The 25,763-nt window shown below is 47.6% G+C and overlaps 2 protein-coding genes across 9 annotated transcripts in view; one reads left to right on the top strand and one right to left on the bottom strand.

The window, feature by feature from the left end:
- SCN3B (sodium voltage-gated channel beta subunit 3) overlaps positions 1 to 7,596 on the top strand; it is a 30,008-nt gene extending 22,412 nt beyond the window's left edge. For both annotated transcript variants that reach the window (XM_008021291.3, XM_073021895.1), the window contains 2 exons: positions 638 to 723; positions 1,067 to 7,596. In XM_008021291.3, the coding sequence (XP_008019482.3) occupies positions 638 to 701 (64 nt within the window). In that variant the 3' untranslated portion in view covers positions 702 to 723; positions 1,067 to 7,596. The remainder of the gene's footprint in view (positions 1 to 637; positions 724 to 1,066) is intronic.
- Positions 7,597 to 11,859: 4,263 nt separating this feature from the next.
- Positions 11,860 to 25,763, bottom strand: part of GRAMD1B (GRAM domain containing 1B) — a 269,444-nt gene continuing 255,540 nt past the window's right edge. For 6 of the 7 annotated variants that reach the window (XM_038005068.2, XM_008021276.3, XM_038005062.2 and 3 more), the window contains 8 exons: positions 25,628 to 25,746; positions 25,193 to 25,335; positions 22,635 to 22,738; positions 21,851 to 22,054; positions 20,686 to 20,776; positions 16,007 to 16,114; positions 15,576 to 15,693; positions 11,860 to 12,407 (listed from right to left, as the gene is read on the bottom strand). In XM_038005068.2, the coding sequence (XP_037860996.1) occupies positions 12,318 to 12,407; positions 15,576 to 15,693; positions 16,007 to 16,114; positions 20,686 to 20,776; positions 21,851 to 22,054; positions 22,635 to 22,738; positions 25,193 to 25,335; positions 25,628 to 25,746 (977 nt within the window). In that variant the 3' untranslated portion in view covers positions 11,860 to 12,317. Of the gene's footprint in view, positions 12,436 to 15,575; positions 15,694 to 16,006; positions 16,115 to 20,685; positions 20,777 to 21,850; positions 22,055 to 22,634; positions 22,739 to 25,192; positions 25,336 to 25,627; positions 25,747 to 25,763 lie in introns of all 7 variants that reach the window. The other variant, XM_073021867.1, reaches the window with a different exon arrangement.

The following is a 25,763-nucleotide window of genomic DNA, read 5'->3' as shown; positions in this document are numbered from 1 at the left end:
AAGCAAATGAACAGTCAAATTTCAGAAGTAGAAACCCAAATAGCCTATAAACATGTGAAACAACTATAAAATATAATTTCACAGCTGTCATTTTGACCAACATTTTATTTTATTTTATTTTTGAGACATGGTCTCACTGTCGCCAGGAGTGCAGTGGCGTAATCATGTCCTCAACTTCCCAGGCTCAGGTGATCCTCCCACCTTAGCCTCCCAAGTAGCTGGGACTACAGGCACGTGCCACCATGCCAGGCTAGTTTTTTGTATTTTTTGTACAGACAGGGTTTCGCTATGTTGCCCAGGCTTGAACCCTTGGGCTCAAGCAATTTTCCTGCCTTGGCCTCCCAAAGTGCTGGGATTAGAGGCATGAGCCTTGGCCAACATATTAATCTAACTAAATGCCAAAGACAACATGGATAAATGAGAAGCTATGCACTCCTGGTGGGTGTTCATATACATATATGGGGGAAATGATTTTATTTTAATCTGCAGAAAAGGTTGTTTTTCTCTTGGGAAACACAGCAGAAAGAAATGCAGAGTTGTTCTATAGATCCTTGCTCCTATGCCCTGCTCCTTCCCCCTCTTGTGTTCCCACCCCGGGCACTGAAGCTCTGATTCCCTTTCCCTGTGTCCTCTATAGGTCTGACTACCTTGCCATCCCATCTGAGAACAAGGAGAACTCTGCAGTACCAGTGGAGGAATAGAACAGGAGCAGTGTGACATGAGGTGACCTACAGGAACATGGGAGGGGAAGGCAGATGTGGATGGCAGGTTGTACAAGTGACTTTGTTGCCCACAACTGAAGTGATTTTAAATTTGGTTCCTTAGGTCACTGTCTATCCTGCCTGGGGTCCCCGCCCTCAGGGTAATTCTTTAAGCCACAAAGTTCTGTATGATGTCAGCACTTCAGAAGGGAACTGCTTTGGCCTGAGGGTCGAGGCAACCTGAACTTGCCCATGGTAACAGAGGCATAGGATTCTCCAACTCCCTTCTTTGGTCAAAGAATTTTGGGGCTGGGCTGGGCTGAACTGGGTGGGAAATTCTCAGTGAGTTATTTTGTCTTTGGTAGGTGGCCTGAACACCTGAGGGACTGGACATCCCATGTTCAGCAATGTCAATGGCATCAGGAGGGCGCCCCAAGGGCCCCATTGCATCCCTTCATGCATCCATCCTTCTATTCATTCATCCATACATCCACCTGCCTCTGAGCTTTCACCTCTGACTTCCTAACTCCATCAGACCTCTACATACCATAAGACTCTGCCAGAACCAAGAAGCCAACATGTCTACATAGACTCAACCTCACTCTGTCCTAGTTTTCCAACAAGACACTCCAAAGCCAACTGGATTTCTCCCCTGTGCTCCAAATGACTTTGTACAAGTGCTGGAGTTAGCACCTCCCTCTGCCCTTAACTGGCTGGAACTGGTTCATTCTCCATTCCTGCAAGAGAATGGATGTCTTAATAGAAGGAAGCAGGAGTGATTAGTTCGGGTTACAGCAAAAGTGTGTCATGAACTTGGATTCCTTGAAGTCAGTTTTGTCAAGTTCATGGCCCACTTTGCTACAGCATCAGAGTGAAGCATGCCTGTCTAGGTTCTCCAGTGACAGAAAGATCCTGAAGCATGGACTAACGTGCTCTCTGGAGCTTAGTACTCCTGAGCTAGATCCTGATGGGTCGCTAAGTTTCCCTCCAAGAAGACAAGGACAGGAGACTTGGGAAGGACCAACAGTAATTTAAGTGGCTCTTAAAAAGTCATACAACATGTTTCTGAACACGTTCTTGATCCTATTGCGAGAATGTACGTGTGCCCTCCTGTGAGCACACTACCTGGGCATTAGGGCTGAAATTCCTGAGTTCTTCCTCTCAAAATTTCTGTGCCACCAGTAGTATTCCTCATTTTACAAACAGGAGGCAACTAAGACTCATACAGGGCTAATTGAATAAGAGGCTTAAGAGGACAAACTGGAGCAGAAATAAGCCTTAGGTGCTGCCCAGTTTACACTTCCTGGGATGGATTTTTTTGTTTTGTTTTTTGTTTTTTTGTTTGAGATGGAGCCTCTGTCACCTAGGCTAGAGTGCAGTGATGTGATCTCGGCTCACTGCAACCTCTGCCTCTTGGGTTCAAGCGATTCTCATGCCTCAGCCTCTCCAGTAGCTGTGATTACAGGCATGCACCACCACGCCTGGCTAAATTTTGTATTTTTAGTACAGACGGAGTTTCACTATGTTGGCCAGGCTAGTCTCGAACTCCTGACCTCAAATGACCCACCCACCTCAGCCTCCCAAAGTACTGGGATTACAGGCGTGAGGCACTGTGCCCAGTGGATAACTTTGTTTCTGGAAAGACTGACATTGGACTTCTCTATGGCAATGCTTCTTTCACAAGCACACACTGGGATGAGGTCAACTCTGATAGATTCAGATTACTAGAAATTGGCCAAAAAAGCAGAGAGAAGAACATGAGGTAGACTTAAAGAACTTCCTTTATGAAAAGATTTGTGAATGTGAAATACCCTCCAGAAAGAGTGCATCTGAGAATGATATTTAAACTAAGAAAAATGTTTAGTCTGAGATGAATCATGAGCAAATAAGTGGTGTGAGAGGGGAGGGATGGGTAGGTGGCTTCCAAATACTTCACTTATGAATGCATAATTTTCAGACTTTTTTCCCTTAGATTTTGAGGGAGCAGAGAAACTGGAAAAAATTTTAGTCGATATCTCATGTTTCATTTTAATTGAGTGACAGGTCCAAGTGTGACATCCTTCAGCACCTAGGGACAAGAGAGGGCAAAGATGCTTTACAGAATGTAAGAAGATGAAGGTGACTGGGATTCAGTGAGAGAGAGGTCCCTCAGATCTGGGACCTCCCTTTATAGGGAAAGACCATATTCCATTGGTTTAGAGCTTTACTTTAAAAGCTCATTTTTTTTTTCATTCTTCCATCCCTAGGAGAGTACTTAAAACCAGACCTTTTTTTTTTTTTTTTTTTTGAGACAGAGCCTCACTCTGTCTTCCAGGCTAGAGTGCAGTGGCGTGATCTCAGATCACTGCAGCCTCAACTGCCCCAGGTTTAAGCAGTCCTCCCACCTCAGCCCCCAGGTAACGGGGACTACAGGCATGCACCACTATGCCTGGCTAATTTTTGTATTTTTTGTAGAGACAGGGGTCTTGCCATGTTGCCCAGGCTGATCTTGAACTCCTGGGCTCAAGCAATCCGCCAGCCTCAGCCTCTCAAAGCACTGGGATTACAGGCATGAGCAACCGTGCCCGGTCCCAAACTAGACCGTTAACACATTAAAGAGTCTGATTTTGTTGAAGAAAATATTTGCAATAAATTCAAGACTCTTCTTATTGGTAATTTTCCACACAGTCCCTCTGAAATAAGGGAGAGAATATAGATCTTTTTAACTTTATAGTTAGGAAAATTGGCCTTAGTGTGACATTTTTCCAGTCCATAGCTTGTGGATACCACAGCTTGCGGTAGTAGCAAGATACTCACTACCACTGCGTTTTCCTCAGTGTTTCAATAGCTCTTGTATCTAAGTTGAAACAGGCAGTATGCATGATTGCCTTTTTCTCTTCTTTTTTAAAAAACCCAACTCAGATGCTGCTTGCATGGCTTTTAATGAAGCTGAATGGTACCTATCACTTATTTATCCTTGACAGGTTATCTTCCACACTCTTTCTAACTTCTCCATTCTTCTCATTATTGACACTTTCATTAGAACTATATGGTTTACAAAGTATTTTCACTTAACTATTTTATTTCTTCTCTATAACTGGTCCTTTGAGGTCAATATTATGAATACTCACATTACAAAAGAAGAAACTGAGGCTCTCTGAGGTTAAGTAGCTTTACTAAATTATAAGGAAACCTAGCTGGTAGGTAGACAGCAAGAATCCAGGTCTTCTGACTCCTCTTTCAGTTCTCTTTCCACTTAGACCATAGCTGCTTCCTTTTCTTATTTTTTAGCTTCCATCTAACCATTGCCTGTCTTGCCTGTCCTAATGTTCTCCATCTTCTCTCACCCCTAATCCCACTCACTGCTTCTCTACCACTTTGCTTTTTGGTGGATGCTAGCAATGTGCTTTGAGAGTCGGTCCTATTTTGGTTCTCTTTCTAGTTGGTTTGTGCATCATTATTTCTCCTGAATTGCAACGAAACTCCTTCCTGGGAGATTTGATCATGACTGTAAATCAACAAGGTACTGTGATCACCAGCCTACTTCCAATCTCCACCCACCTCCCTGTCTCTTCCCATAATCTTACAAAAGACCCAGACTAGATGTGTGTTTCTCTGGAAGCTTTATCTGGCCTGATGTTGCTTATTAAAGGGCTTAGAAGAGTTCTCAAGGGCTATTATTATCACTTTGGAAACCCCATCTGTTGTCTTGGTGCTGGATATTTCCCATGTCTGATCCTCGGTAACACAATTCACTAAAGGCCAAGCTTGGCTCAGTCTGATTTTCCCATTCTTACTGCTTCACAGCCATGAATGTGATTGCTCAATCCAGTTGGCCCCAAGAGCAGCTTGCCCTGTTGACCTTCACTGTCACCTCAGTCTTGAATCAGAGCCCCAACCTCAAACACTCCTTGCCTGTCCCTACCCCAGCCTGTATTCTCACCACTTGTTTAATGGCATGCCCCTTTAGTGTCTCCATTCCCAAACACCCACACACTCAGACTTCCTTCTCAGTTGCAGGTTTCTCCTTAGATGTCCACCTAGAAATATTACTAGGAAAGTCACTTTTCAAAGCAGGAATATGCTGGGAAGTGTGAAGAGTAGTGCATGGTTAAGAGACAGCAGCTCCCTCCTCTCTCCCCAAAATTATTGGATCAAAACAAGAAATTCCACCCATCTCAGAATCTGCGAGTCCTCCTCACATACATCTAAGGGAAAAGGCTGTGTCATGTCATCTTTGCAGGAAGAAAGAGAAGCCAGAGCTAGACACACTTCAGAATATATCTTAAGTTTGTCCTTTCCCAGTTTAACATGAAAATGAAAACACAAGAACAAAAAAACAAAAGAAGCCTTCCTCTCACCTCATTTTGTAAATGAAAAATCCCTAATTCAGTGAATTCACCTAGTCACTGCAAACGTATCCGAATAGTGCTTGGTGTGCTTGCCAGTCTGATCATCCACTCATTCTAGTAACATCTTTTTGCACCCACTCTGTCAAGCGCTAGCCTAGACCTTCAGTGTGCTATGCAGTCATCGGTCTGAAAAACAGCATCATCCAAACCCTACTTAATCTCGAAAATCTCAGCTGGTGGACAGCTCATGATTAATCCAGCCCACTTCCTCCCCCTTAGTTGAGTTCGCAGCAGGACTCAGGAGATAAGCACTTCCAAGCAAGTCTGATTTTTACATCAAACTCGGGTCTCCAGCCCAGGCCAGCTAACCCTCAGAGCCAGCAATGCTCTGTGCTTCCTCCCTGTGTCACTGATTGGCAAGAGCTGCCTCTGCTCAGCAGTGTGTGTGATGGAGAGGGAGGCCGCTGAAGGCCGAGTGCTTGCAGGCTTGTGAACCGCCATCCAACACAATCCACACACTCTTAGTCTTGCAACAGATAGAAGTATTTTCCATGTTATCATCTTCATATTGCTTTTTCTTGATTTTCCACAGCCAATCTTTTTCCAAACTCTAGATAATGTTCCTGACCACCTAAGCCCTCAACAACATAATGCCTGTATGTGCTATTTTTCAGTAAACTCCTTGTTCACGTCAATAAAGTATCCCTAAAAACCACTCTCTTTGGTTTTGTTCTACTTACTGTGTCTGCCCCATAGACTATGCCTTCCCCCAGCACCTCAGCCTGCTTCAAATTCCCATACCCAATCTGTGGATATGCATGAGAATGAAAACCATGTAATAGCCTCACATTAAACACACACTAAATGTGTGATCTGGCCTCTCTGCTTCCCTTTCCTCCTCTACCCAATACAAAGGAACACAAGAGTCACTTATGTTCTTGCCTGACATCAAACAGGCTTCCTAACCAGGTAGCAAGGAGCTCCCTGCAAGGCTGACCTAATGAAGGGAGGAGCCAATCTGGCTCTCAGCTCCACCAGTTTAGGGAACATAAAAGAAGGCGGCGAAGCAGTCTCTCAACATTCATCTTCCTGGAAGTGTTAAGGCCCGAAGAGGGAAAAGTTCAACAAGAAACCATCATCAGGATTCACAGTTCACCACAATCTCCTACAATAACAGTACTACTCATCATAAGATTAAAAATCGGCCGGGCGCGGTGGCTCACACCTGTAATCCCAGCACTTTGGGAAGCTGAGGCAGGCGGATCACCTGAAGTCGGGAGTTCAAGACCAGCCTGGCCAACACGTTGAAACCCCATCTCTACTAAAAATACAAAAAATTAGCCAGGCGTGGTGGCAGGTGCCTGTAGTCCCAGCTACTCGGGATGCTAAGGCAGAAGAATTGCTTGAACCCAGAAGGCGGAGGTTGCAGTGAGCTGAGATCACGCCGATTGCACTCCAGTCTGGGCAACAAGAGTCAAACTCCATCTCAAAAAGAAAAAAAAAAAAAAAAGATTAATCATCCCAACACTTTGGTAAGCTGAGGCGGGAGGATCACTTGAGGCCAAGAGTCTAAGACAAGCCTGACCAACATAGTGAGACCCCATCTCTTAAAAAAAAAAAAAAAGCCTGGCATGGTGGTGTGTGCCTGTAGCCCCAACTACTCAGGACGCTGAGGTGGGAGGAACACTTGAGCTCAGGAGATCAAGGCTGCAGTGGGCCATGATTGCACCACTATACTCCAGCCTGGGTCACAGTGAGACCGTCTCAAAACAAAAGAAAATATTTTAGTATAATACCAACTGCCATACTAAGAACGATGTTTTTAAATGTATTATCTCTGACACACTGAGGCTTGGAGTGACAGATGGGGCGTACGGCCACACAGCTGGTAAACAGTGATGCTCCACTTTGTACTCAGATCTGACTCCGAAACTTATCCATTCCAGTCGATCTGGCGGCCTCCCTCCCGCCTGTGAGAAGGTGGATGGCCGCGTGTGTGTGTGTGTGTACAAGTGTACCTACACACGCATGCCTTCAGGACCTGCTGTGAGTCCACTTGGGAAGACCAGAAACATCTGAGGTGACGAGCACTCATAAATCAAGCAATAAACACGCACACCATTTATTATTGTAGTTCAATACTGTTTTCTTTTTAATTCATACTGTACTTCCATGGCTCTAGCTACTTTACATGAAGATTTGGCTGGGCAGCCTTGTGTGTTTCTAGGTACTAGCAGTAAGTGTTCCGACCTTGCGCACAGCGCCAGGCAAAGTACAGTTATAGATCCAAATACAGACGGCCAGACAACTCGACTGCACTCGACCTGTGTTCTTTCCCATAGATGGCCCAGTGCAGGTGTTGGGGCTGCTCCCTCTGCCTCACCCCACTCCACCTCATGTCAGGATTATCCAAGGGCCACTATGGCCTCTGACCCATCCCTCCCCACCTTGGAGTCTAGGTTGAGTTGGGGAAAAAGCACCATGGGTTTGGGAAGATGGTCTGGTCCATGCAGAGAGTGGTCTGGCCTTTAAGTGCAGGGTAGGAAAATGTGGGGAGCCACAAGCTATTGTTGGCAAAAATGGCTGCTTTGACTGTGCAATCTCAGCACGTGGCACCCAAGCCCCAGGCCAGTGCCCCAGACACTCAGCTGCCTTGCCTGGAGCAGAGGCCACCCTTTTGCTTCTGCAATGTCTTATTGTATTGAGAGAAGCAAGGAGGGCTGAAGAATGACAATGTTCTTTAAGCCTTCAAATGTTGGGGAGATCGTCCAGCATCAGCTCCTCCTGGCCGGCAAGGTGCTGCTCATCAGCTGCCAAGACTCCAGTCTGGGCTCCAGGGCCTGCTGAGGATCTCCAGTCACAAGACCCCAGAGCTGTTGCACAGAACATCAAAACAGGGAGCTGGCTGGGCCCTTCACAACCATGGCCAGAGCAGAAGTGAGGTAACAAGGCTGGGCAGAGTGGTGGGAAGGGAGCTCTCTAAACAGTGTGCAAATTCCTGCTCTGCACTATGACAGCAAGCAGGGGTCTTAAAAGATGGCCTTCCAGGAAAATGCTCCTCTCAGACCCAAAATGCATCTTCTGGAAGAAAACACAGAGGTGAAGGGGATTGGGGCCAACCTGCTGGAGGTTGGGGGAATGAAAGTCAAGGATGTGAAGTGGTGAATGGGATGATTGTCCCATAGCCTAGAGACAAGTGGTGAGGGTGGGGAGAGTCAGGAAGGGGCCCTGGAGTTTCCTCCTGGAGGAGGCAGGCAGGGTATGAGGTGTAGGGAGACCAGAGCCCTGCCATCTGGGGGAGGGAGAAGAGTGCTATTTCTCCTGGGGGCAGTAGGAGAAAAGGGCTGGCTTTGGTTGCCCTGCAGAGCTTAAAGAAGCGACATGGTATGGCACAGAAAGTACCCTTCTGGGACCACAAGCATCCAGAAAGATACTTCCCCTAGTCCCTTCTCCAGGACCTCATCCTATGGATGCTGCCTGGAAATGCAATAGGTATAGTTCAAGTTTGGGTGGGGGCAGGGACACGGAGAGAATCCACTTCTCACAAAGCACTCCTCTTGAGCTCTCTTGGTCCTCGCCATGTCAGTGTAGGTTCTTAGTGTCAGTGCTCTAAGGCAAACCCAAGGGTTTTAGCCAAAGCTTCATACTAAATCCAAACCCTATCTAGACCAAAGAGAAGTGCTAGGACCAGAAGTGGTTTCTCTCCACCGTTTCTTCTACCAGTAAGGAGGAAGGACAGACAGATGAAAGGCTTCACAGAGCCTAGAGATAGAAGATGAGCTCCATTGAAAAGAATGTTCTTCTCCCAACTCAGAGAAAGTCCAAAGGAAGATCCCTCCACAAACTAGGCCAAAGAAGGAAGAAACTCTTCTAGGTGAATACTGAGCAATACATCAAGTTCGATCTCTCTCTCTCTCTCTCTCTCTCTCTCTCTCTCTCTCTCTCCACCCCTCCCCCCGCTACTGGGCCTCCCCAGCCCTCCGAGCCACCTAAAGAATATATTTTAACCACCCTGGGTGTCCTGGGAATGCAAACACTGCCCTACCACACCTCTAAATACTGGGAAGCTTCAGCCTCTGGGCTTGTTCCCTCCTGGCAGAGTAACTGAGAAATTCCACTCAGTCTTCTCAGCCTCTGGCCTAACCCCCAAGATGATGTCAAAGCTAGAACCTACCTTAAAGATGATCTAGCCCCACTCCCTCCTGTGACAGGAGGATACTGAAGCTCAGAGACGGGAATGACTTGCCCAAGGCCACAGAGCTTAGTCAGTGGAAAAGTCAGGACCCAGGCCCAGGTCTCCAAACCATCAGTGCAGTGCTCTTATACAGAGCTTCAAGCAGCTGATCTTGCTGGCCTGAGATGTAATCCTCTTGTCCCCAAAGAGGTGGATGGGGAAGGGAGAGAGTCACACCCATGATTAGCTTGTCTGAGGCCAGTCTTGTCAATGCTTTCACAGTAAGCTGTAATGGAACTTTAGATCCTATAGTAGTTCTTCACCTCGTTAGAAACTGCAAATTCTTTAAAACTGAGTGCAAACTCTCAAACATTGTACCACATAAGTCATTACAGAACGACTCCTGTGTGTCCCTAGTAAACAAAAACAAACACAAAAAGCACTGGCTGGAAGAAGTTACGTAAGTAGTGATTTTTTTATGCTCCCTTGTAGACAGCAACTAGCCAGGCTAATGGCCAGGAATACAATGCTATTTATTTGTTGCACTCCCAGACTTATCTGCAAGGGTGAGTTAAGATCTCTTTTACAAGCTATTAACCAAGGGGGAAGAGATTTTGTCTGGGAATGAATAGAGTTGTTGGTTTTCTCCTGGTATGATAGTCAAAAAATTATTGGAACAGAGAGAGCCTACAAGAGACCCACAATTCTTAAAGCGCATTCCCTATGTGCACACATTGTCTACTGGGTTCAAATCACTAAAACCCCAGGAGGGTTCTTCTGACATACTCAGTACTGCCCTCCCTGCCACCTTCTCCTGCTGGGAATGGTCCTGAGAGGTAAAGCAGAAGCAGAACAACTCCCTGCGGCCAGGTCTGCTCTGTCACTTGACTCCAAACAAAGAACCCTTTTAAAGTCATCCCACAGGTTCCACCATGGCACCTTTCATAATTAAATAACTTAAGTAAATAATGATGTATGGAATAAATTCAGGAATCTCCAATTTCTGCATTCAAAACTTTCTGGGAATAGTTTTGGCTTCTGACTGTGCCAAGGGGGAGATTCCGGCAGTCTGCACCATGCCTCCTTCTTTGGCTCAGAGCCCATGAGCCTTGATCCCTACCAGTGTCCCTTACCCAAAGTCCTAGACAAGAACTGAACAAGGACACACTGGGCTGTGCGCGTAGGCACTCTTCACAGGGATTACACGAAACTGCATTTCCTCCCATCTCCTCTTCTAGGGGAGGAATACCTGCTCTGGCTGATGACTTGGATCCTCCTCACCCTCCTCCCTTGGAGGATGACCTGGGCATGGACCTTCCTGTTTTCTGATCCTGCCCTTAGGGAAATACCAAGGCCTTATCTTCACATGGAAAAGTCAGAAACTGTAATTGCCACAGGGAATTAAAGGCCATTCTAAGAGGAAAATACAACTTTGTGGGGTAGATGAGTGATAAACTCTTCTGTCTTTTGGGCTGATGTTCTGGGACATCTGGGACATCTGGGGTTCCTTCTGTCCCTGCATCAAGAAGCCCAGGAGAACAAGCAAGACTGAAGAGCTCTGCATGCCCAATTGGCTGTGACTCTTTCATGAATCTCCACAAGCTCTGCCTGAAGCTGGTGGGACTCTTTTGATCATTATATGAAGAAATAGTAGTTAGTATATGAGGGATGATGAATGTGCCCAGAGGGCCCCGTGAATTCAGATAAATGCATGGTGCTAGTGGGCCAATGCTGAAAAGGCCCTGAACGTCTCACTCTTCGAAGCCAGTGCCTTCTAGTCCTTAATGATCTTACACCTCTGTGGGGCCAGAGACCAGAGCAGGATTTGTACTCCATCCCCTGCCAGAGCCCCCATTCCCAAGTCTGAGAAACTCAGGATCTGGAATGACTCCCTTGGGGCAAAGATTTCACTTGGCCTTTTCCTGCCCAAACACATGCACCTTTGCCAGTTCCTTCCCTCCAATGGCTTAGATGCTTTTTCCACGTGCAAGCTATCTCAGACAGTTGTCTCCATTGGCGAATGCTGGTTCATCCCAAGAGCAAATGACACTGGCAACCCATCTTGGGGCTCACCACTCACAGTGTTCTGTGGGTAAACCCTGCACCCTGGACGTAGCGAGGGCCTTCTCTTCCTCTCTCAAATCCTGGAGGGCCCAGCACACCCTGACTTATCCTGGAAATCACACTGACAGCTCCAAGTGAAGGCCTCAGAGCCACAGACCTGACTTGCTTAGAAGCACTAAAAGAGGTTTAATAAGGTCAAAAATGCTCCACCCTGGCTAATAAACAATGTGCTCTTAGGGCACAGAAAACAATAGGACTTTAGGCACTAAAAAGTGACACTTCGCCCAGATCCAGCCTGGGAGAAGACCAGAGAGAAAGTGGGTGGGAAAGTAAGAAATTCCCAGCCCTTACTGCGTCCACACCCTACACAGGTCGGAGGAAGGTGCAGGGGTGATGGAGGAGAGTATCCTTCAGAACACGGGTCTCGGGAGCCTGCCACCCCCCAATGCAGCCTTCCTAGCCTTCCAAGCATCCTCTCCGTCTGAGGCTCAGTACGGTCTGGATCAAGTGGGCGGCCAACCCTAGGAGTTTAGACTGGGCTCCCTTGATGTTTCTGTGTTCCCAAGAGAATGCCTGGGGAAGCCTGGGGTAGGGAAGAAAAGATTCTCTTTTATTTTGGAAACAAATCAAAAGGGGATCAGGGAACGAAGCACCTTAAGCAATGCCGTCTTGAGACTTCTTTTTGAGACCCTAGGGTCTTCACAGGCATAACTTTGGCTCAACATTTCCCTTCTAAGAGCCAAGAATGGCCAGCAAGGGAAGGGGTGGGGAACAGAGGGTGGGAGGAGGGAGATCAGGGGCGGTCGGTGCTGAGAGGCGGTTCCTGCCCTCCTCAGCTGCTCCACCCCAGGAAAACGCTGCTCCGGCCAGCACAGGGAGCGGGAGGGCCCGCTCCTTCTCCCTGGTACATAGGCATTATCTCTTTTTTAAAATCTGTATATAATATATATATTTATATTCTGTATATATATATATTTATATATATATTTATATGGTCTATGTACATGTATTGCACAGGCCTCTTGCAGCCACCCTGTTCCTGCCTTGTCAATGATAGCGATTCCTCTTTTCTTCACTTTCCGACGTGTAGTCGCGGGACCTGATGCCGTTCTGAAGGTTGATGAGCGAGTCCTTCATCTGCAAGACAGAAAACCCCACCCCAGGCCTGGGTCTGCGCTTTCAGTGGGATTCTCCACCGAGCAGCCCTCTCCCCACACCCGCCTAGGGCAGGCCTCCAACCACGCCATGGGGCTGAAAAGAGTCGGGCACCTAAAGCAAGGCTGGTTCTCTGGGCACGCTGTTTCAAGCAGAAAGGGGACAGTCAGGCTGGGCGCGGTGACTCACACCTGTAATCCCAGCACTTTGGGAGGCACAGGTGGGAGGATCACTTGAGGCCAGGAGTTTCAGACCAGCCTCGGTCACACAGAGAGACCCCATCTCTATAAAAAATTTAAAAATTAGCCAGCCCCTGTGATAGGCACCTGTAGTCCTAACTACTCAGGAGGCTGGGATGGGAGGATGGCTTGAACCCGGGAGTTCGCAACTGCAGAGAACTATGACTGCACCACTGCACTCCAGCCTGGGCAGCAGAGCAAGACCCTGCCTCTTAAAAAAAGAGAGAGACAGAGGGAAAAGGAGAGGGAGAGAGAAATAAAAGAAAAAAGGAGAGGAAGAAAGAAAGGAGACAGACAATCTAGCATGGGAAGCCCTTGGGTAGGGCTTACTGGGTCTCAGTGCTGAATCGAGAACTCTCTTGAAGTGTTCAACTGCTACAAAGAGCCTCTCAGGCTGTCACTGACTTGATCTACTCGTTTCATCTGGTTTCCCTGATGATCTCTAATATACCACATGCCTGTCTTTGTACATTTAGCCACACTGTTCCCCCCACCTGGGAATCTTTGTGCTCTTGCCTATGCCAATCTCACCCATCTGCTAAGGCTCAGAACAAATCCAGACTTTCTCCAGCTCTCAGTCATCCCTCTCCTTCATAGTCTCTCATACAGCACACTCAGGCTCTGGACTTCAGTCATCTTTCGTTGCTTGGTTTCATGTTTGCTAGGACTAGAACTGTGTCTAATCCTTCTCTTGTGCACCCAGGGGCACCACGCAGAGAGCTGGGTAGGTTCCTATTAGGTACCCATATCAGCAAATTAACATTTTTAGGTCATAGAGTGCAGTCTAAATGGGAGACTAGAATGGAGCCCGGCAGGAGAATTCTAAAATGGCCCATCACACCACATATTTAAATACTCACATACTTAACATACTGTCTCTGGGTAAACTGCTCTGTTACAACATAAGACAACATTTCTGGGGTAAATGGTTACAGATTTGGGGAAAGTCTGGTCTCCCTGCTTAGTCTACCACTTTCTTCTCTCTAGTTCATTTATATCTTCTGCTCAAGACAGAGGAGGAGGCCATTCTGTTATTTTAAAAGTTACTTTTAAAGAGACTGAAACAAAACAACTCTCTTAATACTTATAGGGTAGAGTCCACTAGGCGATAAGTCTGACAGCCCCAACCCCCAAGTTAATGGGCCCCATTCTGAAATAGAATTCTAGAGTTGGAAGAGACCCCTGGGTCATCTAGTCCAACTGTCCCAATTTAATCGATAAGTTCTTTATCCATCATCATCTAGTTACTCCTTGAACACTTTCAATGTTGGAATCTCAGTTCTCTACACTAGCCTGTTCCATTGCTGGATAGCATTAGCCACAAGTTGTCTGCAGTTGATGATGAAGAAAAATTACTTTCTTAAACTTCTAGCCCGAGTTCAGTGCTCTGGAGTTTTTCAGTAAGTCTAACCCTTGACACTTGTTGGCCTAGATGTCTGAAGACCACCCTGTTCCCCTCACCCCCGTGTTCCCTTCTCCTGGGTTTGTCCTCAGTGCCATCAACCATTCTTGAAATGGTAGGGCTTCTAAACTCCTCACTATGCTTTTTGTCTTCTTTTGGTTAAAAAAAAAAATGCCCTCCTTAAGTATAGTGACAAAGCTAAACACATCCAACTGGGTCCTGATAGCTGCATTAAGATTCTTTTCTCTTTTTTTTTTTTGAGATGAAGTCTCACTCCATCGCCCAGGCTGGAGTGCAGTGGCGCTATCTCAGCTCACTGAAACCTCCGCCTCCCAGGTTCAAGCAATTCTCCTGCCTTAGCCTCCCAAGCAGCTGGGATTACAGGCATGCGCCACCATGCCCGGCTAATTTTTATATTTTGAGTAGAGACAAGGTTTTGCCATGTTGGCCAGGCTGGTCTCAAACTCCTGACCTCAAGTGATCTGCCCTCTTCGGCCTCCCAAAGTGCTGGGATTATAGGCATGAGCCACCACGCCTGGCCTCTTTCTCCTTATTTAGAGCTAAGACCAAACAATGCAAGGAAATAAAGTTTAATTTTAATGAGCACCACCCATATGTCATCAAATCCTGATGACAGTTCCATGAAGCTACGATTACAATTCCTATTTTATAAATGAAGAAATGGAAGCTCAAGGTCCCTTGCTCACCATCACAAAATTAGTTAGTGACAAGGCTGGGATGCCATCTCTGGCTGGTCACAAAACATCAGAAAGTCAACTCTTCAGGGAGAGAAGTTGTCGTGTAGCAGGATAAATCCTGAGTCTATCACTTTCTAATTCTCCTGCACAGCAAAGGCGGTTCCTGCTCTCTAGGCAACCACATGGAGGCATATTTTATAAGATACTAAACTATTCTGGGGAAGCAGGAAGCTCCCTCCCCCAAGGAAACTAGGCTAATTTTTGATTTTGCCTCAGGATGATTTGCCTAAATAGTTGATCTCGTTTTGCGGGGGGGAATACAGGCAAACTACGACAAAGATGATGCTACGACAAGAAGACAAAGTACAGCCATCTTCCCAGACTATCAGTGCAGTGCCACCGACTGTCAAAGGAGGGGGCGGTGAACATTTAAAAAAACTCAAAGACATGCCCTCTGGGAAGACAAATCTCTGTAAAAGGGTTGAGGGGGTTCTCTGTTTAAATGCCTGTCAGATGGTTATGGTTACCAAAAATAGAAATAAAAAGAGTTCTCCTTCCAACTAACCTACAGCTTTCCTGGTGCACATTCAGTGGGTCATTTTATTGTTATTATTTTTTAGAATACACCTGCATTTCTAGCAGCCCACTCAAGGAAGCCTTTCCATTTAGAACAATGCATGGCTTGGAGGAAGAATGAATTGGAGGGAGAAGTCTGGAGGGTGGTGATAGAGACGAGGATCTTTCTCACAGCATAAGGGAAGGAGTCCCCGCTCCCAAAGACTGGGGCAAGCAGAGAAGGTGGGCATCTCACCTGGTCAAGGAGCATCACTGAGGATTTGATGATCTCCCTCCATTTTTGGAGCTCAGTATCGTGGTACTTTTGTTGGGACTCTAAGAGCTGGGCCCATTCTGTCTGAGACTGGGGTAACCTGTGGGGTAGAAGAAGGGGTACCCCAGCAGCTGGAGTTATGCTCAGCGAACTGTCCTGTGCTCCCAGACCCCTAAAGGACAGAGAGTCACATCAGACTGCTTTGTCCTCTGCCCACTGCCCCTGGTTCCCCTGTGCCCCAGATCAGAAGTGGGCTGAAACTATAGGGAGAGATTCTGAGTTTCCCTGTGAGGTCTTCCCAGAGGGCTATCCCTTGGGCAAGGGCAGTGAGGCAGTCCCAAGGAGACTGGGAGACAGGTGTCATGGCACTGGGTGGGATGAAGGTGGAGGTGAGGGGACGAGGCCAGGATTACCTTTCTTGGAGCCTTAGACCCTGCCAAGCAGTGAGGGTCTGCGTGGTGTATTCCAACATCCAGAGTTTGTAGAAGAGCATCATGTTAAGGATGACCAGCAGCACCAGACTAGGAAGGAGACATGGGGAAAAAAACCAACAGCAGTGAGATGTCATCTGAGCCTAGGGCATCCCCCATCCCAGAGGCTGCTATCCCTGACCAGTGGGCCATCCAAAGCATTGCAGTGAGTGAGTGAGTGAGCTGGAGGGATGCAGCACAGGGGAGAGAGAAAGAAGCAACCTAATCTGGACGGGCCAGGATACAGGGGAGAGCCATGGAGAGGGGCGTGGGATGAAGGCACTAGAAAGGAGAGATGCACAGGCACCCAGAACCTGGGCACCTGGGGGAAGAGAGGTATGGTGGGAAGGAAGAGAGATGAGGGGGTAAAGGAGTAATCATAGAGCCAGTACCTGAAACAGATCCTAATGGGAGCAAGGAAGAAAAATGGGGAGGAGGCAGAGGTTAGAAACAGGCAAGTGTGGGGAAGGGGAAAACTGCACTGAAAATCAAGCTGGGAGCGAGTGAGAGTGTATGAGAAGAAAAAATACTAGAAGCAAAGACACAATGGATGAGAAGACCCAGCAAGGACAGGGCACGAGAAAGCAACAGACAGACTCTTAGTATTTCACGGGTGCTAAATTGAGAAAAGATTCCCCTTACCAACCCAACCTTAGGACGTAATTGAAGGGTGAGACTGAAGGAGGAATTCCACTGGGTCCCTAGCTCTGCCAAGGATACCTCTTACAGACATTAGCAGAACTTCCTGCAAGCTGCAAACTTCCCTGCCTCAACCTGATACCAGGGGGCAGGGATCATGGAGACAGGCTGAGGTTTCCCAGAGTCTGGGTCAGAACTGGTGAGAGACAGGGGAGGCAAGGATCATCCAGGGGCTGGAGGGGCTGTGGGGAATGAGGAGTCACAGAGAGACTGCAGGAATTCCCTCCTTCTCTCAGCCTCACTGGCTGCCTAAACATCACTGTATTACAAGCTCATAGGACGGAGAGAGAAGACATCATCGTGGGTAGAGAGGATCCAGACACACACAAAACTGGATGCAAACCCTGGCTCACCACTTAAAACTCTCTTAACTTTTGATCAAGTTTCCTAGCTTCTCCGACCTAGGGACAGTAACACCTATCCTACTGGGATTGTTCTGTAGATAAAAGGGAATATACTGAAAAATATCGTGGCACACTATAGGCCCTACACAAAGGGTAGTTCTTATCACTAATGGGGGAGATGTGGACACACATAAGAAGAGAGAAGATGACAAAAAACGAGAAGATAGGCCGGGCATGGTGGCTCACGCCTGTAATCCCAGCACTTTGGGAGGCCAAGGTGGGTGGACTGCTTGAGCTGGGAAGTTTGAAACCAGCCTGGGCAACATAGCAAAACTCCATCTCTACAAAAAAAAATTTAAAAAATCAGTCGGGTGTGGTGGCATGCACCTGTGGTCCCAGCTACTAGGGAAGCTGAGGCAGGAGGATTGCTTGAGCCCGGGAGGTGGAGGTTACAGTGAGCTGAAATCATGCTACTGCATTCCAACCTGGGCAACAGAGTGAGAACCTGTCTCAAAAAAAAAAAAAAAAAAAAAAAAAAAAAAGGAAAAGAAAGAAAAAGAGATAAAAGAGAGATGGAGAAAAGACAGCAAAGAAAGAAAAGGCTATGCGACGCCTTAGGGTTTTCAAAGCGTATGCCTGTGCAAGTGGTACTGTGTTTCTCATCCGTGCTTCTGGTACTGTGGAAGGTAGACTTCTTTAAACTGGCAGCCACACATTTCTGGCGCTGCTGTCTTCTCAGGCCTCTCTGAGTTGCCCGCAAGGCCTTTAAAACTTTTGTGTTGAATTTCAATGCCACGGTCTTTAATTTTATCAGCACACACTGGGTCATCTGAACACCCGCCTCTTCGGCACAGCCTACTCACGATCTTGGTGCCTGCATTTGGGTTTATGTTTGCAATCCTGTCTGTGCTAAGTGAAGGTCAAAGGATACCCCTGTGTGCTGTCTGAGTGAAGGCTGCACAGTGGTCGACAGGGAAAGGAGGTGGCTGAGTCACACTGTAGCAGGCACGTGGGGGCAAGAGTCTGCCAGACACAGGGCAAGCTGTGCTGTGTCAGCCCGTCCCACATGCAGGCTGTTGGCAGACACTCAGCCTGGATCCTGGAGCACTGAATTAGAGTCTGATCATTCTAAACTTACAAAACCAAAAACTGAGTTGATAACATGCTATACAATTTGCTCAGGAGTGCAGGCCTTCTCTACTTAAAGTTAAAATGCAGAAAGAGCTTAAACACAGAACTAACCTGAGGTTACAGTGCTCTACAAACCAAAATCCAATACAAGAGATTTAATTTAACAGAACAATGGCATGAATCACATTAAATCGATGTTGCTAAGTGTGACTTTTGCTAGTTTTACAGTTGCATTTATTTATTTATTTATTGAGACAGAATCTCGCTCTTCCGCCCAGGCTGGAGTGCAGTGGCGTGATCTGCCTCCCGGGTTCAAGTGATTCTCCTGCCTCAGCCTCCTGAGTAGCTGGGACTACAGGCGTCCGCCACCACACCCGGCTAATTTTTTGTATTTTTAGTAGAGATGGGGTTTCACCATGTTAGCCAGGATGGTCTCAATCTCCTGACCTCATGATCCGCCCGCCTCAGCCTCCCAAAGTGCTGGGATTACAGGCGTGAGCCACCATGCCCGGCCTACAGTTACTTTTGTTTTTAATTTTATAATAATATCTTCATTTCTTATGCTGTCATCAGAAGAATTTTGCATCTACTTTTATGTGACATATTAAAGTCACTGAAAGAGTCCACCTTACGTTCCTCATGGCTTCCCCTCCTGTAAGTGATCCCCAGGGCCATCCTAGACCTTGTCTTCTTTGTCACACTCTATACTCTCTATGGATGCTTTCATTCACACCATGGCTTTAATGCTATGGATAATTAAGCAGGGACTGCAGCTTATACTTGTCATCTGAGCTCCAGGACCACATCAGCACAAATCCGTCACCTCTTCCTGGATAACCTATGGCACCTCAGACATACCTGGAACTGTTAATGTTTTCTTTGGAAATGCTTTGCTAAATTCCAGATGTCTGTGAATGACACGACCACGTATGGTCCCTCGAATCAGTAGTTCATCTTCCTTCCCTACACAACCAGATGGGTGATGAGTCTGCCTCCCAGCTCCAGGCCTTCATCCAACCTGACAGCTGCTCTCACCTAGATCTCACAGCTCACTCTGACTGACCTCCCTACCTCCAGTCTTTACTACTCAAATCCATCTGACATATTGCTGTCAGAGTGATTTTTCTCTTTGGTACAAATCTGAGCATGTCACTCCTGGGCTTCCATCAGAGTTTCCTGAGGGTGAGGCTGTGCTGTGCCTCTGCCTCTCAGAGAATGCTTCAGTGAGGCCAGGGTCACAGAAGCAAGACTGAACTAGAGACAATCTGGTGCACAGTGCGCAGCAGACAGAACCCACATCTGACCAGCTGCAATGCTCCCACCCACCCATGCCCCACACTCTTGAAGCATACACCCATCCAAGGAAGGCGTGGGACTGTGCAGTGGGCTGAGCCAAGTGGAAGAGCTGTCCTTAGCTGTCCTAGTGCTTCCTGCCCAAAATGGTTGAATAAAGCCCTGGGCAGCTGATGGCATGGACTCATTCCTCAGATAGCTAACATACGTTCTCCCATTGTATGTCTTCATTTCTTTTGACTTTACTTTTCCCTAGCACAGCATCTTTCTTCTTTATTTATTTATTTTTATTTTTTTATTTTTTTGAGACAGAGTCTTGCTCCGTTGCCCGGACTGGAGTGCAGTGGCGCGATCTCGGCTCACTGCAAGCTCCACTTCCTGGGTTCATGCCATTCTCCTGCCTCAGCCTCCCAAGTAGCTGGGACTACAGGCACCCGCCACCACGCCCGGCTAATTTTTTGTATTTTTAGTAGAGATGGGGTTTCACCATGTTACCCAGGATGGTCTCGATCTCCTGACCTCATGATCTGCCCGCCTTGGCCTCCCAAAGTGCTGGGATTACGGGTGTGAGCCACTGCGCCCAGCCAGCACCGCATCTTTCTATGCAAGTTACTGAGCCTACTGTTTTATAATATCATAGCAATTATTATAAATAGTCTACATTAAAATAAGCATCCACTTTTCCTGTATTGTAGGCATTGATTTTTGTCTGGCTACCCTGCCAACGTGTGGGCTCTGTGAGTGCACAGTTCCAGTGCCTGGCACAGAGCAGACACTCAGAACATCTAATGAACGAATGGACTCCTAAAATGCCCTCTAGCATTTCTCTGTTCGCATTTAACCATCTGTGCAGGAATTTCAAACCTTCTGTCTCTCTCACCCACTTGAAACTGAATCCCTGAAGGGTATGGATGCTGCATGAAGCATTTTCTTCTGAAGGCCTAGCATACAGTAAATGCTGAACAAAGCAGAGAAAAAGAAGCAAAGAGGTAAGCAATAGGCAGAGCAACCAATCCAGACAGAGAAGACTAGAGGACAAAGAAAAAACCAGGGAAAACAGTAAGGTGCTCAGATGCTTCAAGAGACGAGGGCTGGGGCACCAGGCTGGAAAGGGAAGGTAGTGAGGGTAGGATAGGAAAACCTAGAGTCCCTTACACACAGCTGATAACCAGCAGCAGCTTGGACACGCTTTGCAGGTGGAAACCATTGGGGGTGTCCTCGGGGATATGCCGCGTCTGCGTGGAACCTGTGGGGAGAATTAAAGAGACCATCACCATGGTGACCCACAAGTCCAACAACTGTTGGCGGGGACACTGGTCAAACAGCAAACATCAAAGACTGATGGAAAAATGTCCATGACACTGCAACAGCAACGATATGCTAGACACTGCCAGCTCTCCAAGAGGAGAAGGCAAAATCCTCAAGGGCAAGGTCATAGGTTGGGTCAGGTAATCATTGAACAAATGAGAAAATCAACAGGCCCATATAGCCAGGATATACAGGCCCAGGACAAAGTGATCTTCAGCTACGGGAGGGGACATGGCATTGGGCTAGGACTAAAGACGGCTGGCTTTTGGCTCTGGATCTATTCCTAGGAAGCTACATGATGGTGGACAAGTTATGTAAGCTCTCTGAGAGTCAGTTTACTCAAATGCAATGTCAGTCAGAAATCTTAAAGGCAAAACATGTAACATGGAAGTGCTAGGGGCGAAGCTAGGGGGCATGCAGAAGACTGGCACTCTTCCCTCTTCTTCTGCCTCCTCTGTCCCTATCCAGCTCAATTAGTTGGTCTCTAAGGCCCCTTAGAGTCCGAGGTTTCCAGGATTCAGCAAAGACAAGGATGAGAATGGCTGGGCGGAAGAGGAAGAAATATTAAGGGAGTCCATGGTCTGAGAGGGCAAGTCTGGATTGGCCCATGTGGGTGAAGTGAAGGGGGACTGTCTTGATCTCCCTGGTCTTTGTGTAATGAGGTAATCTCTGTGGTCTGAGCTGTGGGATCTCCTTAGTGTATTTCCCAAGAACTTGGAAGCTTCATACTTGAGCCTATGCAGGTAGCCATGGAACTAGGGCAACACGAAAGCATAAACACTAAGGCAGCTTTTGTTAATTAGAGCACACATATGGGTTCAGTTGGGGCTGAGGAACTTAAAGAGCAAAGAGAAACAGAGCATTGGGAGCCTCAGATTTAGTGACTTACGTTCAAATTATATACAAATTATATCCAAGACGCAAAATGAGTGTGCATGTGTATGTCTTGGTGTGGGCATGCAGCTCCAGCCCAAAGCTCAGTTCACCCCGCCCGTCCCCACCTGGCACACACCTGCCACATGTTTGATCCTGTGGCCCACATCCTCATCTGTGGGCGTGGTGACCGGGCTCATCACCTCTTCCAGGTGAGGGACCCGCAGGTGGGCATGGGGACGCTTCCTCCTCCGCACCGTCGTGGTCTTGCTGGCCTTCTCTTTGGGAGATTGTCGGTGCATCTCAGCCAAGTAAGTGCTCTCCGTTTTGGCCAGCTCGCTCTCTATCAGAGAACAACGGGCCACAGGACAGGCTACCTTCAGCCCTCCAGATGCAACTCTCTGCAGAACCATTTTCCTATTCTGTATTCTGGGAAGTTGGGTGGGTGGGTTGATGACCCTCAGAGATGCCCATGAGCCTCAGGAGGTACTTCTGGGACCCAGCCCCAGTCAAACCCCTCCTCTGGGGTTGTTCAGCATTGCAAGGAACCATATGTTCCCAATATCTGCACCCTCATGTATACAATTTGGGGCATACACTTCTTAAATAGATGCATTCACAGGCATTTTACAAATACTTCTTGTCACAGAGTCACTAGGTCTGTGGTTCCTTTTGGGGTGAAGGGTGTTATAGATCCCTCAAAGATCTCCTAAACATCCTAGACACAGTCTTGAAAAATGCACGTGTCCACACACATGCCAAATTTGGTGTCCACGTCGGGAGCAGGCATGGGTACCTCAGGAAACTACTTCACCTTTCAGTCTCTGCCTCTGTTCTCAATACCATTCCCCTGAATGGTGGGCAGCAGGAGTGCAGTTTATCGTCTCTGCAGCCCAGCTAGCAGCAAGGATTGCAGTGCTCACCTAAATGGCGGAAGTAGTCCTCCAGCCCACTCCAGAAGTTCTTCTCGATGAAGGTTTTCACTAACCCCCAGGGCTGTTTTCGATAGCGCAGCTCTGTGGAGACCCTGAGGAGCAAGCCAGACAAGATCAGTCATTTCCTGGGTGGACCTGCCTCTGCTGGGAAAAGGGAAATTCGGGATTAAGGCCAAAGCCGCTTCACATTTGTACTAAACTTTGTAAGTTAAAAGGTCTTTCCACATCCATCACATCATCTGATCTCCAGGACCACCCACTGAGCTCAGTGGAGCTGGTGGATTTATCCCCATTTTATAGATGAGAAAACTGAGGCATAGGATATTTAAGCAGAGCAAAGGCTAATAACTAGGGTTCTGACTCCAGAGTTCTCTTATGATGGCACACAGCCTCCTCTCAGGGGTCTCACATAGGGCCCAGCAGCCTGCCTGCCAGGCAAGGGGAGGCTCTGCCTGAGGTTCAAGTCTTTTGAGAAATTGACAGTGAAAGAAAGAAAGATGGCCCATCCTTTCATCAGGGTCCTTCTCTCCTTCTCTAGAGACTTTTAAGTCTAAGTCAAGTTCTAGGGTTTTATGACTTTAACCTTTAAAAGCATCAGTCACCCTGGGCAACATAATGAGACCCCATCTCTACAAAAATAAAAATAAAAATAATTAGCCAGGGGCTTGTCTGTAATCCCAGCTAATGGGAAGTTGAGGCTGAGGCTGCAGTGAGCCATGATCACACCACTGCACTCCAACCTGGGGAAGAGAGTGAGATCCTGTCTCTGAAAAAAAAAAAAAGAAAAAAAGAGTATCACCTACTGCTGGCCCTGGCTCCTGCCTCTCCACTGCACCCCAGACTTCGCTGGCTCTTGCTCTTTTCCAAGTATTCCCGCTCCCAGTCGCTGGTCGCACTTCTGCCCATACCCCCTGCAGTATCAGCTCTTTTCTCTCCTATGCAGCAGCCCTGCTCTTTGACCCCCCCTTAGGTTCATCTGCATCTGTCAATATTCTCCCAGCTAATCCATCCCACCCTATCCCACCCTGTGACTAAGGCTGCCAGCCCACCCTCATCCCCCTCCTCAGGGATGCTACCTCCGCCCATGTCCCAATGGGACAATGCCTGTACTTGGAGACACCTCATTCCCCAACTCAACAACCACTGACTGCATCGTGGATGGGCACCTTCCTATAATGGTCTGTTCAAGGTCAACCAGCTACCTCTGCAAGGCTGCAGAGAAAAGACGCAATTGAAAGATCTTCTGAGGAACCCGGAATTAAGATACCTAGGCACTGTGGAGGAAAGGATAAGAATAGGAGGGAGACAGAAGGAAGGAAAATAAAAGAAGGAAGGAGGAAGAGAAGGAAGGCTGAAGGAGGAGTACATGTTCAGGAAGAAGCACAGAACACTCAATCCCCAAAAAGTAACCGAGAGAATGAAAAAGATGCAGGCCCTCTTTTTTAAGAGATAGGGTCTTACTCTGTCTCCCAGGCTGGAGTGCAGCTGTGCAATCATAGCTCATTGCAGCCTCAAACTCCTGGGCTTAGACGATCCTCCTACCTCAGCCTCCTGAGTAGCTGGGACTACAGTACATGCCACCACTCCTGGATAACTTTCAATTTTTTGCAGACACAGGGTCTCACTACGTTGCCCAGGCTGGTCTTGAACTCCTGGGCTCAAGCAACCCTCCTGCCTAAGCCTCCCAAAGTGTGAGAATATAGACATGAAGCACGAAGGTCCTTCTTGATGCACACTTGTTGAAGCCCAAGAGATCCCCGTGCAACCTTTTACTAAACATTTATTTGAACTACATAGGTGAAGTTTTGGCTCCTTACAACCAAGAAAACTTGGTCTAAGGTACAGGTAAACGGTCTGATGATTTTCAAATGGGTGTGTATCTTGCCTTTTCAATTACACTACAAGTTTCTTCAAATGTCAGGGTCGAAATTTCTTCCTTCCTTTGGAGGCACATCACAGTGCCCAGAACTAATTATTCACTCAATCAGTGTTCTCTGGACTCTGATAAGTGCAGGCCCAGCTGGGTGCTGGGAAGGAAGTGTGAGTGGCATGGAATTCCTGTCCTCGTGGAGCTCACGGTCTAACACTAATGGCAATCCACGCAGCATGGTGGACAGAGCACAGGTTTACAACTCTCAGATCCGGGTTTCAGTGCTTACTAAAGACACGGCTCTTGGCAAAGTTCCTTAACTTATATGAAACTCAGTTTTATCTGAAAAATGAAGATAAATCCACCTCTTCGAGTCGTTCTAAAGACTCCGGCGAAGGTAGGTAAAGCGCCTACACTATACTGTACGAGCCATACACAGCCAATACAGAGCAGTAGCTACACAAGCTCCACTAGCAAGATGCACAGAGTGGAGAGAACAATTAACTCTTTCAGAACAGGGTGGTGGGTGAGCCTCCGAAGGCTTCGGAGAGAAAGCAGAATAAAGAGAGTGAGCAGCCAAGCACACCCCACCTCCGCCTTCCCCGTCAGGAGCAAACGAACGTTCTCTAAGGTAAGGACCCCCGTCTGACTGCCCGGCGCCCTGCACACAGCGCACCTGAGTCGGCTCTTGTTGCGAGCCACGCGGGTGAGCGTGTAGCGGTTGATTGTGTAGAAGTAGTCGTGGTAGGGCACGTCGTGGGTGAGGACTTCGGCATCTATCACGTAACATTCACTCTCCTGGCTCGCCTTGTACATGGTCTGTGGGTAGGAAAGGTCCATCGGACAAGACTGAAGAGGAGCAAGAAGCTTGGAAAAGCACCTTCTCCCGCCTCCCCCTGCCCACCCCACCCCACCCCACCCCACGACTTCTGAACAGGAGAACTGAAATCACTGGAATCAGCAGCCTCTAAACAAGCAAGATGCCACCACTGCTTTGGGGCAAAATGACACTTGCGCCCTGAAACTCCTTCTGCCATCTGCCCTGAATCCTTCAAGACAGAACACAGGAATTTCCAGCCCGCTCTTCTGTGCATCTGCCGGCTCTGCTCACCTGTGTCTCCCTGACAGTGGCAGTTTTGGGAGCCAGAGGGTTGGTAAGCGTGATGGTGTAAAGAATCACTCGGCTCTGGTTTCCGTTCTCCTCCTTTTTCCATGGATGGAAGATGATATCTAAGGGTAGAGGGGAG

Source organism: Chlorocebus sabaeus, chromosome 1 (assembly GCF_047675955.1).
Source record: "Chlorocebus sabaeus isolate Y175 chromosome 1, mChlSab1.0.hap1, whole genome shotgun sequence".
In the NCBI taxonomy this organism is placed as follows: Eukaryota; Metazoa; Chordata; class Mammalia; order Primates; family Cercopithecidae; genus Chlorocebus; species Chlorocebus sabaeus.
This window is presented reverse-complemented; position numbering and strand designations above follow the sequence as displayed.